The sequence below is a fragment of the Andrographis paniculata genome, unplaced genomic scaffold, assembly GCF_009805555.1.
Source record: "Andrographis paniculata isolate CXL003 unplaced genomic scaffold, ASM980555v1 Contig36END, whole genome shotgun sequence".
Classification (NCBI taxonomy): Eukaryota; Viridiplantae; Streptophyta; class Magnoliopsida; order Lamiales; family Acanthaceae; genus Andrographis; species Andrographis paniculata.
In genome coordinates, this window is record NW_026137569.1 from 2,148,639 (window position 1) to 2,164,395 (window position 15,757).

At 35.3% G+C, this 15,757-nt stretch overlaps 2 protein-coding genes and 1 long non-coding RNA gene across 4 annotated transcripts; 1 reads left to right on the plus strand and 2 right to left on the minus strand.

Annotated features, from left to right (window-relative positions):
• Window positions 1–2,408: 2,408 nt before the first annotated feature.
• LOC127249758 (BTB/POZ domain-containing protein At1g04390) lies at window positions 2,409–7,248 on the minus strand. 2 transcript variants are annotated; one of them, XM_051272732.1, is made up of 9 exons: window positions 7,072–7,194; window positions 6,695–6,747; window positions 6,505–6,628; window positions 5,613–6,120; window positions 5,381–5,514; window positions 4,853–5,298; window positions 3,577–4,710; window positions 3,211–3,363; window positions 2,409–3,097 (listed from the first exon to the last, which is right to left on the minus strand). In XM_051272732.1, exons 4-9 carry the CDS (start codon window positions 6,100–6,102, stop codon window positions 2,659–2,661), a joined length of 2,796 nt encoding a protein of 931 aa, XP_051128689.1. In that variant the 5' UTR covers window positions 6,103–6,120; window positions 6,505–6,628; window positions 6,695–6,747; window positions 7,072–7,194; the 3' UTR covers window positions 2,409–2,658. The 2 variants fall into 2 exon arrangements, with proteins under 2 accessions (XP_051128689.1, XP_051128688.1); XM_051272731.1 differs by lacking the exon at window positions 6,695–6,747 and having other exon boundaries at window positions 7,072–7,248.
• A 307-nt stretch (window positions 7,249–7,555) lies between these two features.
• LOC127249729 (uncharacterized) lies at window positions 7,556–13,522 on the plus strand. Its single transcript, XM_051272674.1, has 16 exons — window positions 7,556–7,740; window positions 7,830–8,015; window positions 8,255–8,428; window positions 8,679–9,087; window positions 9,310–9,428; window positions 9,518–9,595; window positions 9,857–9,997; window positions 10,224–10,268; window positions 10,636–10,802; window positions 10,926–11,004; window positions 11,075–11,160; window positions 11,320–11,449; window positions 11,608–11,740; window positions 11,944–12,128; window positions 12,659–12,851; window positions 12,962–13,522. The coding sequence occupies exons 1-16, from the start codon at window positions 7,564–7,566 to the stop codon at window positions 13,162–13,164; spliced, it is 2,505 nt and encodes an 834-aa protein (XP_051128631.1). The 5' UTR covers window positions 7,556–7,563; the 3' UTR covers window positions 13,165–13,522.
• Window positions 13,523–13,826: 304 nt separating this feature from the next.
• On the minus strand, window positions 13,827–15,354 carry LOC127249730 (uncharacterized). Its single transcript, XR_007838466.1, has 2 exons — window positions 15,246–15,354; window positions 13,827–14,042 (listed from the first exon to the last, which is right to left on the minus strand). It is a non-coding gene; the product is annotated as an uncharacterized LOC127249730 (long non-coding RNA).
• Window positions 15,355–15,757: the final 403 nt, after the last annotated feature.

Sequence of the window (15,757 nt, forward strand, 5' to 3'; positions counted from 1 at the left end):
ATATTACACATTATAAATATCACTCAATTTATATTTATTTAAATTAAATTAAATACAAAGATTAAAAAAAAAAATTACCTATAAAAATATCCACCAAATACTATTTAAATATGTATAAAATTTTCTAAATTTTGCATTAAAGTACTTTTTTTTTATGACGTAAATATGTACTTTTTGAACATAACAGAGGGAGGGAAGAGTAAATTTTTTCAAAAATTAAAAAAAAAAAAAGAAAAAGAATAATAATAATAATAAATACTAAAAATAAAAGTAAATAAAAAAGAAAAGGAATAGGCAGTGTGTGCGGGTGAAGGGTCGTTGTTTTGGGCAGCCAGAATATTGGCTGTGACACGAACTTGCCATCTTCTTAATTTATCAAATTAAGGAATTATTATTAAACCAATTTCGATCAGCCAAAAACTACTTATTAGGCGTGTTTGGATAACTTTTTGTTGGGTTTTTATATTTTAAAATTGGAAGCTGTTTTGGATTTGAATGGATTCCTAAAGAGAATTGTTGGATGGTATTTGAAAACATACTCTTATTATTTAGAATATTTGATTAAAATATATATTAAAAATATCTTGAAAATTCTATTTCAATAAAATAATACCCCCTCCGTCCCGCATACACGTCCATGTTGCCGTTTTTTTCTGTCCCTCCCCATATTCTATGTCACTTTATTACACACTTTAATCTCATTTTAAAATTTTTTAATTTATTTTTTTTAATTAAACTAATTAGTTATCTTAATCTTAATTCATAATTATTTATATTATAGGATAATTATTTTCACTAATATATTTTTAATTATTTACTAATTGCATCCCTCATAAAATACCAGACACCGGACGAAGGGAATATTTTTTATTGGATTTTGTTTGAATATAAAAATTAAAAGTATTTAAATATAAAAATAGAACTAAAATTTTATGAAAAAATATTAAATAATTGATAAAAAAATATTTAAATAAATATAAAAATAATAATTAATTAATTAATTATTTACTAAAATAAATATAATTTTTGTCTATCATTAAAAAAAAAATTATTAATAAAAATTATTCTATTTTTTATTATTTTTTTTTATCTTTTTACTGTAAAAATACAAAGTACACAAATATTAAAATTCATACAAGAAATAAATGAGTTATATACATATATAACAAAATGATGAAGTAGTATAGTAATATGTCATTTTGTAGATAATAAAATTTTTAATATTTTTTAAAATTATTATATGAAAACAGTTAAAAGTATTCAATAAATTTTGGTATAATAATTTATAGTGAATATGAGTTTAAAATTTTAGTTGAGGTGGTACTAAGTAAATTTAGTTACACCAAATAAAGCAACTAGTTCCATGATACTTTCTGCAACCGACTTTGTTAAATATGTTTCTTCAGTGCTAATAAATTATCCATTCGGATCTTGCGTTGAATTGAAATATCCATTTTGCTGAATAATAATGTGTATATATTGATCTTTTAACAAATTTATATATACTATATGTTAATGTTTTTTATTATTATATTATATATATTAATATCGTAATTTAATGGTTAGGGATTATTTGGATTTACAATGGATGAGACCATGGAAGATTGAAGAAATAAATTTTTTATTCATTCTTTAAAAAATAAGTTAATTAATTATATTTAAACTAAATACACTCATGACTAAAATCATTTTTATCATATAAATATATATACAAATATCACACATTATTATTACACACAACAATAATTGTGTATAGTAAAAGTATATGCTATTTTTTTATTAATAACAAGTGTATTATACTCCATCGTCTCATTCTATATATCAATTTGTTTTTTTTGCACAGAATTTTAGATGTGATACAATAAAAATAAAAAGACTAAAGCAACCTTATTACATTTACAGACAAAGTGAGTATAAGAGTATGCTATGTGCTAAACATATAGTGTTAGTTCATATAATATGCATGAGGCTATAACATATGGTGTTAATTCATGTGCTATATATATATATATTATATTAACATATACATTGTATTTGTAGTAATATTGTATATTGTGTGTAGTATTACTGTGTGTTGTCATATGTTATTGAGATTATAGCATACAGTGTGCTGTCTATGTACTATCAAACCGCTATTGTTCAGCACAGTGCTGAATTTATAATTCCCGGCGCCATATATTATACTCCTTGCCCTTACTTTTTGAAGGATTTTAAAGAGTATGTTAGACTAATAATTAGGAGTAATATGGAAAAGTATGAATAATTTTGTTACAATTGTTTTGGGACGGAAGAAAATGAAAAAACAAGACAAATTTTTGGGACGGAGGGAGTATATCATATCAAGATATCTAAAGCACATAAGAATAAAAATATATTCATTTTCTATATAAAACATATATTTCAGCTATAAAAACAAAAATATTTTTGCTAAATTTCCCCACATTTTACTCTCTCACACACACATGCATATATATATATATACATATATACATACACATGCACGTTAGTATATAGTCTTAAGCTTTTTTAAGTATGACAGAAATGCATTGTATAAGCTAAAATGTGATTACCAGTTGATATGTGGCCTGTGCAAACTCCTCAACAACGGCAACTCAATTGATACCTCGAGCCTCAAATGAACAGACAGTCTGATCAAAATCACTGATACTTGCCAACTTGAGAAAGTCGAACCGACGCAGCGCGAACCATCTCGATAACACTGTTGTCCAAAGCATCAAGCTCGCCCGAGTTGCGCAACTGATGATACGACGGCGCCATATAATCAGCAGCTACTTGAGCCAGCTTCCACAGGGAGAAATCGGCAGCGATTTGAATTATTCTTGTCGATAAGAATCTCGATGAATCCAGGCAAGACGCGACAACTTCGTAACACTCTTTGTAGAGGTCCTCGACGAGCCAAAATTCAGCAAGCCAACAGAGCTCTAAATATGTGTGGACTTCTTGGAATTTCTTCTCCGGATCCATATTGTCCCATCGACAGTCGAATTCAGGTACAGGTAACTGATCGGAGTAGAACCAGTTAACCAATTTGGTAAGCGACTCCCAACTCACGGGGACCTTGATAGTTTGCAAATGGCTGGAAATAAAAGTTAAAAACATTTTGGAAAAGGAGGTCATTACACCGTCGTGATTTCTAATACCGCCATCAAATACATAATGTTGAATCAAATGTAACTTTTACGAAAGTACCTGTCTCGCATTCCTGAGTAAAATAAGGCCCGTAAATAATTGCAACTGGATGCTAATATAACTCTGTGAACATGTAGATGTGGAGCAGAAGCAGAACAGAAGCTGCATTTCCAATCTACGAGCTCTGTCGTGCTGGCTTCCAAGATAACGTCCCTGAACCATGAATCAAGAGAACAGAGAAATCACAACAAAATCGATCCAATTTACATAATTGTAAAGAGGGCAGTGACTAATAAGACAAACAAACACTATGTTAATGCCAAATTCTTTCCAAATAAAAACAAGGTATCAACAGCAAATAGATCTACTTAGATAAAACATCACATAAATGCTCAAGTACTCTAATAGGATGAAGAGGGTACTTACGAAAAGCAATATCCAGCTGCCCCGAGAGCCAGACTAAGATCAAAGATTGGTATAGAGGCGCCCCATTTCGGAACTTTTTTACAAAGCAACTGTACCAGAGATCCCAACTGACAATGCCTTGCAAGAATTTTCAGCTTCTTAACAAGATCTTCACTGGCCTGCAGATGCCCAAAGTAAACATATTCTAACAACTTCAACAAAATCTGGTGATCTACGTGAGCTGATAAACGTATTGCCTTCAAGGCTCTCCCCTGTGCCTCAAGTTTTACGCTAATCCCAGTGGATATCATCTCTTGAGAAGTAGATACTTGGGGAGGCAATAATGAAGGGCATCTTACAGTAAGAATTACTTCATGAACAAATACAGATTCCTCATCGACAATATCTAGCTTCAGATCAGAGTCCTCTCTCTCACCGAGTAATTCACCAATCCTGTTTCCCAATCGACTTGGAAAACCATATAATTCAAAATAGCTAAGCATATATGCAGCATACCATTTTGAACCTTGCGAGTTCTTGCTTCTGCAAATCTCCTGGAGATTTTGAATCAACTTAGCCTCAGAGAAGTCCAGCTGGCCATCAGAGAGATGGATTTTTAGATGAGGAGAATGATGCAGCAATTGCCCGAGGATCCACAAACTATAAAGCAAAAGCCCATTATCCCCTTCCCACTCGTCTGTGTCCGGGACGCAACAGCTCTTCTGACTGAATGCATCAACCAGATGAAGCACCGCACTCGCCCTTGTTGCACAGACAGGGTTCTGGAACCACCACACTATGAAGGCTACCACAGTCTTCAAACCTTGGAGTTTAATTATATGTTTGCCATATTCTGGTAAGCTACAGTAACATGCCAAACACACTAAGCTAATCACAGTTTGAAGGTTTCCTGGAAGCCCAAACTTGTTTCTCGTCAATCTTGCATTGACAATATCGAGTAAGTACTCAGTGTGATCCCTCGCATGCAACTTAAGTATTTCATGCAGTATTGACCTTGACAAGGATGCAATGTGCTTGCAAGGTGAATAAACCATCATAAGCACTGCCCTGCTTGCTGATTCACAATCAGACATGATTACGAGGCCATTTTGAGTAATTTGTCGCAATGTTCTGATTGAGTTGACGAAGGAAAAGCTGGGACATTATCGAGAAGAACAGAAAGAGAACCATGAGTTAAATTCAAGCTGTTTTAAACAAAATATATACAATCAGACAGATGGTAAACTAACAAGAAACTAGATCTGGAAAACCAGTGTCATGCAAACAAATGAATTACCATGCACTTATAATCAGGATATTTAGTCGAAGCTTATTCCCATGCATTTCATGGTTGATATTTTCTGAACAATTGGCTGCAAGTCCTCCAAGAATATCCCATATGAAGGGTCTATAAGAGAGCGGAAGAATTGAATTACGACACTCTCGTACAATTATTATCAGTTCATTCACTGATAACTCATGCCTCAATTGGTGAATTTTGTGATAATTGTCCAGGAGAAGATTAACAAGGACTCTATCCATGCCCATTCTCCAAAAGTACACATGATGATTACCTGCCCAGCGAGTTATTGAGGCTAAGCGGAGAGCCTCCTCGATGATAGGCCTTTGGCTCTTAGCTACTTCTTCAGGCTGTGAACTCCAGTTGCTCAATGTGCTAGTTAGAGCATTGACCAGGGGCTCACAGTAAATGTTCATCATATTAATACATCCTCTTCTTGTGAGCTGATAAATTTATAAAGCAGAAAATTCAGAGACAGGGATTGAAAGCTTCTTCAGAGTTTAAGTTTCAACTGAGAAAGACTACCACAAGGCATCGAGCAAGTTTAAATGCTTCAAAGCGAACTGAATCAGTATTAGATCGGTCCATGCAGCCCACTGTCATTTGAAGAAGTGATTCTCCATTTTCAAGAAGTTTATCTGCCCCATTGCCACAGAGTGCTGGCAAAAAAAAAGGATGAATAATTAATCACAATAAAAGCTACATAAATGAGAATAAGTGTGACTATTAGAGAACTCGTCAACGAAAGAGGAAGTACCTAAAGAAGAATATAACTGCAGGACAACAACTTTCACTGAATTTTCAGGCCTAAGTTTGACAGCATCCAAAACATCTAAGAATATAGGATCGTTCCATGCACAGAATCTAAAAGATGGCCACTGCCACAACATTTTACTTAAAAGAGAGGCCATCTCTTGAAAGTATTCAATCGGCTGATTTTTGGTGTAGAATAATTTAATATTTTGGACAAGATAGACAACTGCTTTGCTTTCCTTCAAAATTTGCCAAGCTTCTCTGTCTTGTCTAGAACTCAGTTTTGACAGGATGATATTCAATGTTGTTGCGCATGATATAACAACTTGAAGCTGCTGGTAAGACAGCAAATCTACTAAAGGGCAGATTAGATCCAAAACATGAGATTGAAGTGTTGAACTTGGTAAAATATTGACCATCTTCACCGCAATATCCAATGCCAGCTTCAATATAGATTGATTTTTGAACTGTATTATACTTTCCAACGCTCTCATAATTTGCACAACTGAATCCTGGAATCATATGAAACAAATAAAGCATTCTGTGATCAATAGTATTGTCTAACACTAACATGAATGTAATATCCAGTCAGCAAAGATAAATTATGACTTATAACAGCTTGAGTTAAATACTTTGGTATTTTTCATGAACTAGATTTTATATGGTTAGACTAGAAAATAATAGGCCAATTTCTTAAAATTCTATAAACAACATGACTGTTTAAAAAGAACCATAATCTGTACTAGGTAAAAAAATGAGCTGAATGGTGCTGTTAATGTAAAAGAAAACCATGAAATGATCAGCCAATGAAACAGTGCAGGTGACAACTGAAAATGTATTTGAAAATCAAATTTTTCTGTGTATAAGAATCTTATATTCTGATTAAAATATTGTACCTTAATAAGTGGGTATCTCAATGTCTCACTAGATATGCATTCAAGGAATGCATCAATTGAACGAAGAACCAGTCTCTGCACCTCAATGTCTGAGCAGTGCCATTTCCCTTTGTTCTCCCAGCTTCTGCAACCACACGTTGCAGTTACAAGGGAATTATAGCTACAACACGATCTAATTAAAGAAACTTACCGAAATTATTACTGCCAAGCGGTAGTTAAGAATCTAAAATTCAATTATCCATACTGTCAAATGTAACAATAAAGATCAGAAGCAAGCGGAATACACTAACTTCAAGTCAGTAAACTTACCTAAATTCTTACTACCAACCAGGAGCTTCGAATTTTGATATAACCATCATTGTAACCAAATACAACTAGACTATTCAGCTTAAAAGGACTACAAACACACAAAATTACCAAATTAAATAGGATCTTAAAAAAAAAAAAAAAAAAACAGCTCATCTGACTTAGATACGGATCCAAACGAGAATAAATGTCTGTCATCAATGCTCCAAAAATTTACAATGAAGTTATCGTAAGACTACACGATAAACAAACATACGGTACCCGAGGCTGAGAGCATGTTGAAGGCGTTGATGTAGGTTGAGGACGTGACTACTGATGCCACGGCTATTCTCCGCCGCACCGTGCTTCCCCGACGATCGCATCGGACTCTAATCCACGGCCGCGCCGCCCGGTTTCTAGTCGGCGACTCCCCTCCTATTTTTTCAGTTATTTTTTTAATACAATATCCTTGAAACAATCCAGACTCTATATATATATGTGTGGGCTTGCCAATATGCGTGGGCCCATCTACTGGACCGACTCAATAAATGGGCCTTACAATGTGGTGTGTCCTAGCCTTTATGGCCCAAATAAGCAGTAAGTTCGGGTCTGGTATTGTGAGTACTATTGGGATTTTATTATGGCCCTGGCCCATTTAAGTAAATTTTGTTGGGCCATTAAATATGAGCCGGATATACAATTAAGTTATTTTGACTTTCAATCCAATACAAATTACAAGGTCTAGCCCATTAAATATTGTAAGGGCGGAGGTTTATGCTCCCAAACCTAAACCTCAATTCTCTCTCCGACCAGCAGGGTGGGGCGAAAAAAATGATTACCGGCGGTAGGAGCTTCGTCTCGTCGCCGCCGGCGTTCTCGAATGACGCCAAGAGACTGCTTGTCTGCACCGGAAACACGGTTTCTGTTTTCAGCACCGCCACCGGTTTGCAGGTACTTCTTTTCTTCTGAATGTCATGGTTACTGTATGTATGTCTGTGTGTGATGTGTGTTCAAAACTTATAGAAGTTTTTGGCTTGCAGACTTGTGAACTGGAAGGTCATGAGGCGGAGGTGACATCGGTGATAGTTGTTCCTGCTTCCACTCCGGCGAGCAAAGTCTTGTGCTATTGCTGGACGGCTTCTCTTGATGGAAAAGTCAAGTACTGGGATTTTTCGTGTCCTGAATTGATGAAGACTATTGACGTCCGGTTGCCTATTCGCTCTATGGTAATTGGATATATATATCTAATAATTGTTACAGCAATGTTTTTGCAAAGTTGTATTCTATATACTTGATTTTTTATTTATTTTTTTTGCAAACGTGAATGGCGTATTCTGCTTCTTTGCTCTTATGCTTTGGCTAAGAATATGAAATGGAGAAGCTTAAATTGTATTGTCGTTTTTCTGTACTCGTGTACGTTGGATACTGTAGTTGAATAGGCTTTGTATTTTTATTGTAATTTTAGGTTATTCCAGGTTTTTTGAGACAGACATCTGAACCCAGTGGAAAGCTTCCTGATCTTCTCGCTTATGTCTGTACTGAGGACAGAACGAAAGAGCAACCAAATGCTGTATGGATGCAGATTCAGAAGTGTAATCTGACAAAGTCACGCCTAAACCCTGGAAATACTTTGGCCAAGGTTTACCCCAATTACCCTGATCTCCTTTGATCTAATTGCAAACTGAATTGTATTGGTATACCTCTGTTGGTACATAGTGGTATAGCCTAATAGGGAGAATGTTATGACAATGGTTTATATAGTAGTTTTTTTGGCTTCAATGGATGATTTTATAACATATAATATCTTTAGATAAGGGTAGATAATAATATTACTGATTCAACTATTTTCGTCAGCATGCCTTTTAACTTCTGGACTTCTCATTTTATAGAGTCGGGGACTGAGCAACATAATGATTAGTCCCTCGGGAAAATGCATTGGAATATACCAGAAGCGAAAGCTGCGCATATGGGAAAGTCCAGAGAAAGATTCTGAACATGCTGGTTTAAAAAAACTCAGTTTGCATCATACAAAATCATTTACTGCTATGGCTTTTCATCCAACTGAAAGGACGGTAGCAGCAGGCGATGATAGCGGGAGGATCTTAATATGGAGAGGTGTTGGTCGTCGAACATTTTCTGATAGCAATAAGTTAAACAATGATGATTTGAATATGGAAGACGAGGACAGACCCGGAGTACGGGATGACGATGATGCAGATTCTTGCACTACATGGCACTGGCATTCTGCACAAGTAAATGTTCTCTTCTTCTCCTCAGATGGTGCCTACTTGTACTCAGGTATTATGAATATACTGGAATTTTGTCTTTGATGTGGAAATAAGTTTTTTTGCTCTTGTAGGACCTAGCCTCTTGTTTTTACTTACGTAGGTGGTGGCTTTGTGCATGGTTTCCAACTATTTTGGGAATATATCCAACCACCCAACCCCACTCCTGTTATCCATTTGGTTGGTTAATTAATCTTCATTTCATGAGTGCAAACATGAAAAGTTTAATTTTCAGGTGGGAAAGAAGGTGTCCTAGTTGTTTGGCAGTTGGACACTGGAAAGAAAAAATTTCTTCCACGGATTGGATCTCCACTCCTGTATTTCACCAGTTCTCCTGACCCTTCATTGTCATGTGTAAGCGAAACTCGTACTTGAAGCAGCCATATCTTTCACTATAATCACTTGCTTCAATTAGATGAGTTCTTAATTGTGAGTTTCTTCAGATCTCCTGTGCAGATAATCAAATTCATTTGCTCAGAATGCCTTCAATGGAGAGTCTAAGGTCCATTTCTGGGATCAAGGTTTGTTTTGGAAATATCTGAGTTGTAATATTTGATAGGAAAGGACATTCATAGAAAAAGTACTTACTAATTATAAGATTTTATTACTATGTCACTAGCTTGCCTTATTGAATGCTTGCCCTAGTGAAGGAGAAGAGTATGTTGCATACACACCATGCATTCAATGTGATCTCATTCTGTAATATGCCCTAGAATTGCTGGGTACGCAGCATTAACTTGTGTTTGTTAATTTCTTCACAAGATACTTTTCTATAATTTCAGCTCCCAAGCTCCCAGATGGAAATATGCAAAGGACTTGGTAAAGGAGTTGTATTCAACCATGCTGCTGGCTTGGTTGCAGTACCAACTGAGAATTACCGTGTTCAGTTTTATAGTTTATTGGATGATCGTGAGATTTCAGAGGTGAACATGATCAACACTGAATTCTAAACTTTGATTGGTCCCTATATATCCCAATTCGTTGTATTTATGTTATAAATTCAGTTGTATTACATTACATACACCTGAGTTTTACATGAAATATTGTCTATGTTTAACTGGAAGATTTAACTTTAATCCCTTGCACAGTCTACTAATAATCATTTCCACTGTCCTTTAGAGGTGATTCCGTGTGTTTGTGTGTTTGCAGATTCAAATATATGAGAGAAATCATCACCCGGGGGATGAAATCACGGTATGCTTGAGAATCTGGATTCCAATGGACTCTAGCTATATCTAGATTTATTTATTAATTATTTCGCCCTAATGCAATTATGGCATTTTATGTTCGGACTTGGTATTATACAAAACATTGAAGTCAGCTCCTGTCCTATAATTCCACCTGTGTTGTCTTTTTTTGCTTTTCTTTTGTGTTGTTGCTTCTGTTTTCACCTCTTCGCATTTTCTTCTTCTTTTTCCTGCAATAATGCCTTCGATAACAATCTTCAGCTAGAGCTTGTGTTTAATATTTTATATTCTATATCTGTGTGTGGACTGTTTGTATTGATATATCTTGGGTGGTAAGTTTTTATTATTCTTTTATTTGAATTCATATGATTCAGGTGAAAGTGAATTTGGTATCAATCTCCCCAGATGGTTCCACCATGAGCACTGTTGAAACCAGACTCGCTGAAGAAGGAATTGGAGGCCTGGTGACTCTAAAGTTCTGGGAATGTGACTATCAGAGCAAACAATGTAGTTTGTCTACTGTCATATATGAACCACACAGGTTTGTCTTTTTCTTAGAAGTTTTGAACTCGTGTATGTTAGATGCTACTTTGTGGGTGCACTTATATTTTCAATTAGGCATATGAAAATTGAAGTTTATGATATGCTTCAATAAATGATACAGGGAAGCTGAGATCTCCTCGGTAGCTTTCCGTCCAACTAGTCACATGGCTGTGACTTCCTCCTATGGTGGCGACTTTAAGGTAGATGCTATTCTTTGATGGTTTATATTTCTTGTGAATTTCTCTTAGCAAGAAATCTTCTAATTGGCAGGTGTGGGTTAAAAGAACCGAGACAGCTCCAAATGATCAGACAAGGAAGAAAACGGCCTGGACATGCCATGCTGTTGGATCATACAAGTACTGTCTCTATACAATTTGTCAGCATTGCTGCATAGTACAATTTATTAAGCTTGCAGTTTTGTGCTCTATAATGTTTATAATTTATGTCAATGGCTCTTTATGTATTACAAGCATTGAACAGAAAAATCAAATGTTCTCTTTGACCCTCTATGGCAGGAAGAAGCCTATGACTGCTGCTGCATTTTCTGGCGATGGCACTGTTCTAGCTGTTGCTGCTGAAATCGTTATTACTCTGTGGGATCCAGACAGGAATACTATGCTAGGCGTACTTGGAGATAGTATTGAGGTTTCTACAATTCCTCTGTTGCTAATTTCATTACTATTCAGATTTTCCCTCACCGCACCCATAGTTCACAATTTGTAGCAGACATCTTTCCTTACGTCTGTTGTGATGATTTTCTTGCTATTAGTTTCCTTAACTCGTGTATTTGCTCATTGTCTCAGCGAATTACAGCTCTATCTTTTGTTGGGAAGTCACAGTATCTCGTGTCTGCAGCACGAGGTTCAAATCCACGGTTGATAGTATGGTGTTTGTCAAGTCTTTGTGTGTCTTGGTCCTACAGGATGGATGCTGAGGGTGGGCATTCTATTTCCTTCTGATACAATATTTTTTCCTTAACACTGCTATGTTTTTTCTTGCTCTCACACCATCAGAAATTAATCATACAAAGATGATAAATATAGTTTGTTTCTCAAATTGGCTTCATGCAGCAGCTGGTTGTGATTCAGTTACCAGTGTGTTCACGATATTAATTTGTATCATATGATTGTCATGTGCAGCCATTGCCTGTTCGGTGGACAATTCCACCTTCGCTGTTCTTGTTCCCACAAGGATGCCTAAGCAGAAAGATCCGCCTGAGGCTAAATGTAAGCAGCAGCCATCCGAATCCACAAACACAGAAGGGTTGATCTTACTGTTCAACGTAGAGAATCCAGTGCCCTTGTCGACATGGTTTGTTAACAAGGTGATTTCTTCCTACGATTTCATGGTCTTTGTGGTTATTGTATTTCTGTGGTTCTTACACATTTATTTTGCTTTCTACAATGCGAACTTGCACCTGTTTCTCATGGCTTAATGTCACCTTTTAGCGAAAATATTATTGTAAAGAAATTAAAGCAACACAAAAGAATAAAGGTGTCCCAATAATTGGCCGAAACCTAAATTCAAATTTCAATAATGGTCTATGGCCAATACAAGGCTAACCTAAGATTAGGACCTTAGCTGTAATGTTCTTACCCCTAATACTATGCTCCCTATTAACACCATTGATTCTTGAACATAACTTTTGAGATTAATCTTGCTTTATATGCTGTTAAACGTGAAAACTTAGTATGGCAACTTAGAGCCGAAAATTACTAACATAGGCCTTGGATAGTGATCGAGAAGGAAAATTTTAGGGTTGAGTTATTTATTGATTAGGAAATGAAACATTTCCTGTTGATAGAACAAATCTTGTGCGAGGAATCACATGTCTTACCAATTGCATTTCTGCAGGCCAAGGGTGGACGGCTTTCTTTCCTTAGCTCGAGTCCTAATACAAATGTTGATATTGAGGAAGCAAAAGAAGCCGATGAAATACTTGCTTACGTAAATGGAGCTCATGAATTTGTTCTCTTCGATCCGAGGGGCAAGCAGGAAAGTAATATCAGCCTTCCTCGTAGGAAATACGTGAATGCTGAGGAAACAGGTGAGATTTTCCATCATTGCAGACAAATGCACTTTTCAACTTACGTTATTGTAAAGTTGCTTGTTCATTTTCCATTTGTTTTACTAATGAAAAATATGGTGTGTGTACAGAAAGAGTTGGCTATGCATCTATCTACGGAGAATTGCCAGAATTCAGCTTGAAAAGAGACGCGACTCCGTTCCAAACAATGCCATCTGACAAAACATGGAAAACGATATTCAGCGGACCTTCCCACAGCCTTCCTCCTCTCACCAAGTTGTTGTCAGACTTCCTTGAATCGACGCTGGAGAAGAGGACTACTGCAGTGGAATGAGCCGTCGTTGTTCATGCCTCTTGGTCGAGTTTATATTCTTCCTGGGCGCAATTTTGCACGGTATGAATACGACCAGCCATTCGCAGTCAGGTAATGAAGTTTACGATGTTTGGCGGAGATGGATGGATTCTACATGTGTTGCTACAGCCATTTTTCTTCAAGGTATGCTCATGGCTTGCTGTTTACTGTGATAATTTAAGTTTATGTTGTAGTTAGACAGTTGTGAAATGGTTGGTTAGACGATGAGGAGATGCCTCGTTGTTTTTTATCTTTTTATATAATTAATTAAATATCTAGTGATTTTGTCACGGGGAGTTTTGTCTTTTTTATTATTATTATTGTGATGAGTATTGTTATATTTATTATCTAAACATTTTTAGTATAAAAATTTTGATAGCTTTATAAGGGACTCCCTAAGTTTTTATGTAATGGTTAATTTATGGTTGCAAATCTTGTGTTATAAAATAATATATTTTGTGTTATATGCATATATTTATAGAGTGCCAAATTATTCTCACATTTGAGTATTTTATTTTCGATTCCCTGGGAAAGGGTTTTTTTCGATGATAAGTGCAAATAGATTTTATGTATAAAAAGTTTCAACAAGCAAAATTTATTCTACTATAAATTGCATAGTAAAATACAAAATAAAAACCAAAACGTAGAGAAAAGCACTCTGAAAGTAAAATGTATTAAAGGTCAAGATGAACATGCCCTCCAAATATTTAAAACATCAGTCAGCCCAAAATAAGTCTAAACTTGACTGCAAAAACAGTAAGCAGAAAAACAAGTATTGCCTGCGTCTCCATTTTCTACTTGGACCTTTGTCTCATCTTTCTGCGCTTCCTCTTCAACCTCCTCATACGCTTCTTCTTCCACTGTAAAATGAAGATAAAGAACAAAAAAAGGTCTATGAAAAATGATGCTGAAGAATATAATACAATAACACATTGCTTGATTGTTCATCGAGCTTTAGTACTTGGGAAATTGGAACTGGAACAAGCATCATATTGTACTTGAATAAATGACCTTGACCATATGATCTTGCCGGTTAATTGACAAATAAGCAATGAAAACATCAAAACAAAGTACCATTTTAGGGATTTGAATGGATAAAACTAAATAAATGGAAATAAGAAAACAGCAAAACAAAAGGAGGATATTTCTTGTCATCGTTTTAAATAAACACCAAAGCAAATGTTGGATCTTTTTTTATCCATTGTTAAAGGTGCATGCTTGCCACGTTTATCTCTATATCCTTTTTTTAATTCTCTAAATTTCATTTCAGCTTGAATCATCAGACCTCAATTGTACAAATTTGTTGAGCAGTATCATCTAAACTCTGATTAAAAGAACCTCACAGCCAACCAAAAGGTATATATATATATATAAATGCATGTTGTTATAAGCTTTGGTTGAATTTCACTAGCTACTTTCTTTTCGTTTGGGAGATTAAAATCAAGTCAGCCATTATCAATAGTTCTCTACACCTCAAACTTCTTATTAACTGTCTGTGTCTGTATTTTCTTCTACTGTGCTTCATTCTATACACATAATGAGTAGATAATTGATACTGTGCACATTCTTGCCTTCACTCAAAGCGATCGGACATCAAAACTACTGCCAACTCTGCTCATGTTATCAAAGAAACACACAGATTCGGACAAAGAAAGGGCGATAAATTGCACAACTAGAATCTACAAACTAGACCATAAACAATGATACTGCGTGCTTCGATTTGCTTACTATATTCTGCAATACCTCAACCATTATATATTAAACAATTTCAACACGTCGCGCCAGCACTAACAATATCATAGCACAAATTCACAATCACAAAAAATACGAAGAAAATATTATTTTCAACGAATAGGAAAATTAGCACCTAACATATCGCATGGCTACCACGAGGAGGGAGATAGAAACAACAAATTATAAAAAAACAAAAATCCAGAATTAGCTAAAACAGAACCTCAGTAGTTCATAGCATTTGATATTGAAAACAAACTTGCGCAACATCCGATTATACTGTTTCAAATCGAATCAAGCGCCTAGATTAAAAGGATGGAAACTAGAATTACCTTCGCCCTCATCTCGCTCCGAAATCCTCACTGCCTCTTCTCTCTGCCGGCTAGTATGAGAATGATACAATGCGTGCCAGGTCCCTTTTATATCATGTTCGGCAACCCTAGATTTGAGGTGGAACGACCCGAACCCGATTATGTTTTCGGGTCAAAAACCCTACCCACCCTTTACTTGTCGTATGTGGGCTGTGGGCTGTGGGCTGTGGCCCACTTCTTGTAGCTTCAGTAATTGTTTTACGTAAACATTTGCATTTCAATTTTTTTTTTTAAATAATAATAATAATAATATTCAACACACATTATTAAAATATATTTTTATAATATACTTACATTAACAAACTATTTAAATTAAAATTAAATAAAATTCAAATACAACCAAAGAAACCCTTATATTTATATTTATTTATCATTTGTATATAGAAGGCAACACATCAAAAAGATGAAATATAATTTTAAATAGCTTTAATTTATGAATAATGAAATCATAATGTGGATCAATTAAATTAGAT

What these genes read in the sequence shown, in the direction of transcription:
- LOC127249758 (XM_051272731.1), bottom strand. Translation starts at nt 7,172, where the DNA reads ATGCGATCGTCGGGGAAGCACGGTGCGGCGGAGAATAGCCGTGGCATC. An exon ending in GCAGTTATATTCTTCTTTAG is followed by an intron (nt 5,515 to 5,612) that starts GTACTTCCTCTT and finishes TTTTTTTGCCAG; the next exon opens with CACTCTGTGGCAATGGGGCA. An exon ending in GCAGCTGGATATTGCTTTTC is followed by an intron (nt 3,364 to 3,576) that starts GTAAGTACCCTC and finishes TTCATGGTTCAG; the next exon opens with GGACGTTATCTTGGAAGCCA.
- LOC127249729 (XM_051272674.1), top strand. Translation starts at nt 7,564, where the DNA reads ATGCTCCCAAACCTAAACCTCAATTCTCTCTCCGACCAGCAGGGTGGG. An exon ending in GGTTGCCTATTCGCTCTATG is followed by an intron (nt 8,016 to 8,254) that starts GTAATTGGATAT and finishes TTGTAATTTTAG; the next exon opens with GTTATTCCAGGTTTTTTGAG. An exon ending in CGTGAATGCTGAGGAAACAG is followed by an intron (nt 12,852 to 12,961) that starts GTGAGATTTTCC and finishes GTGTGTGTACAG; the next exon opens with AAAGAGTTGGCTATGCATCT.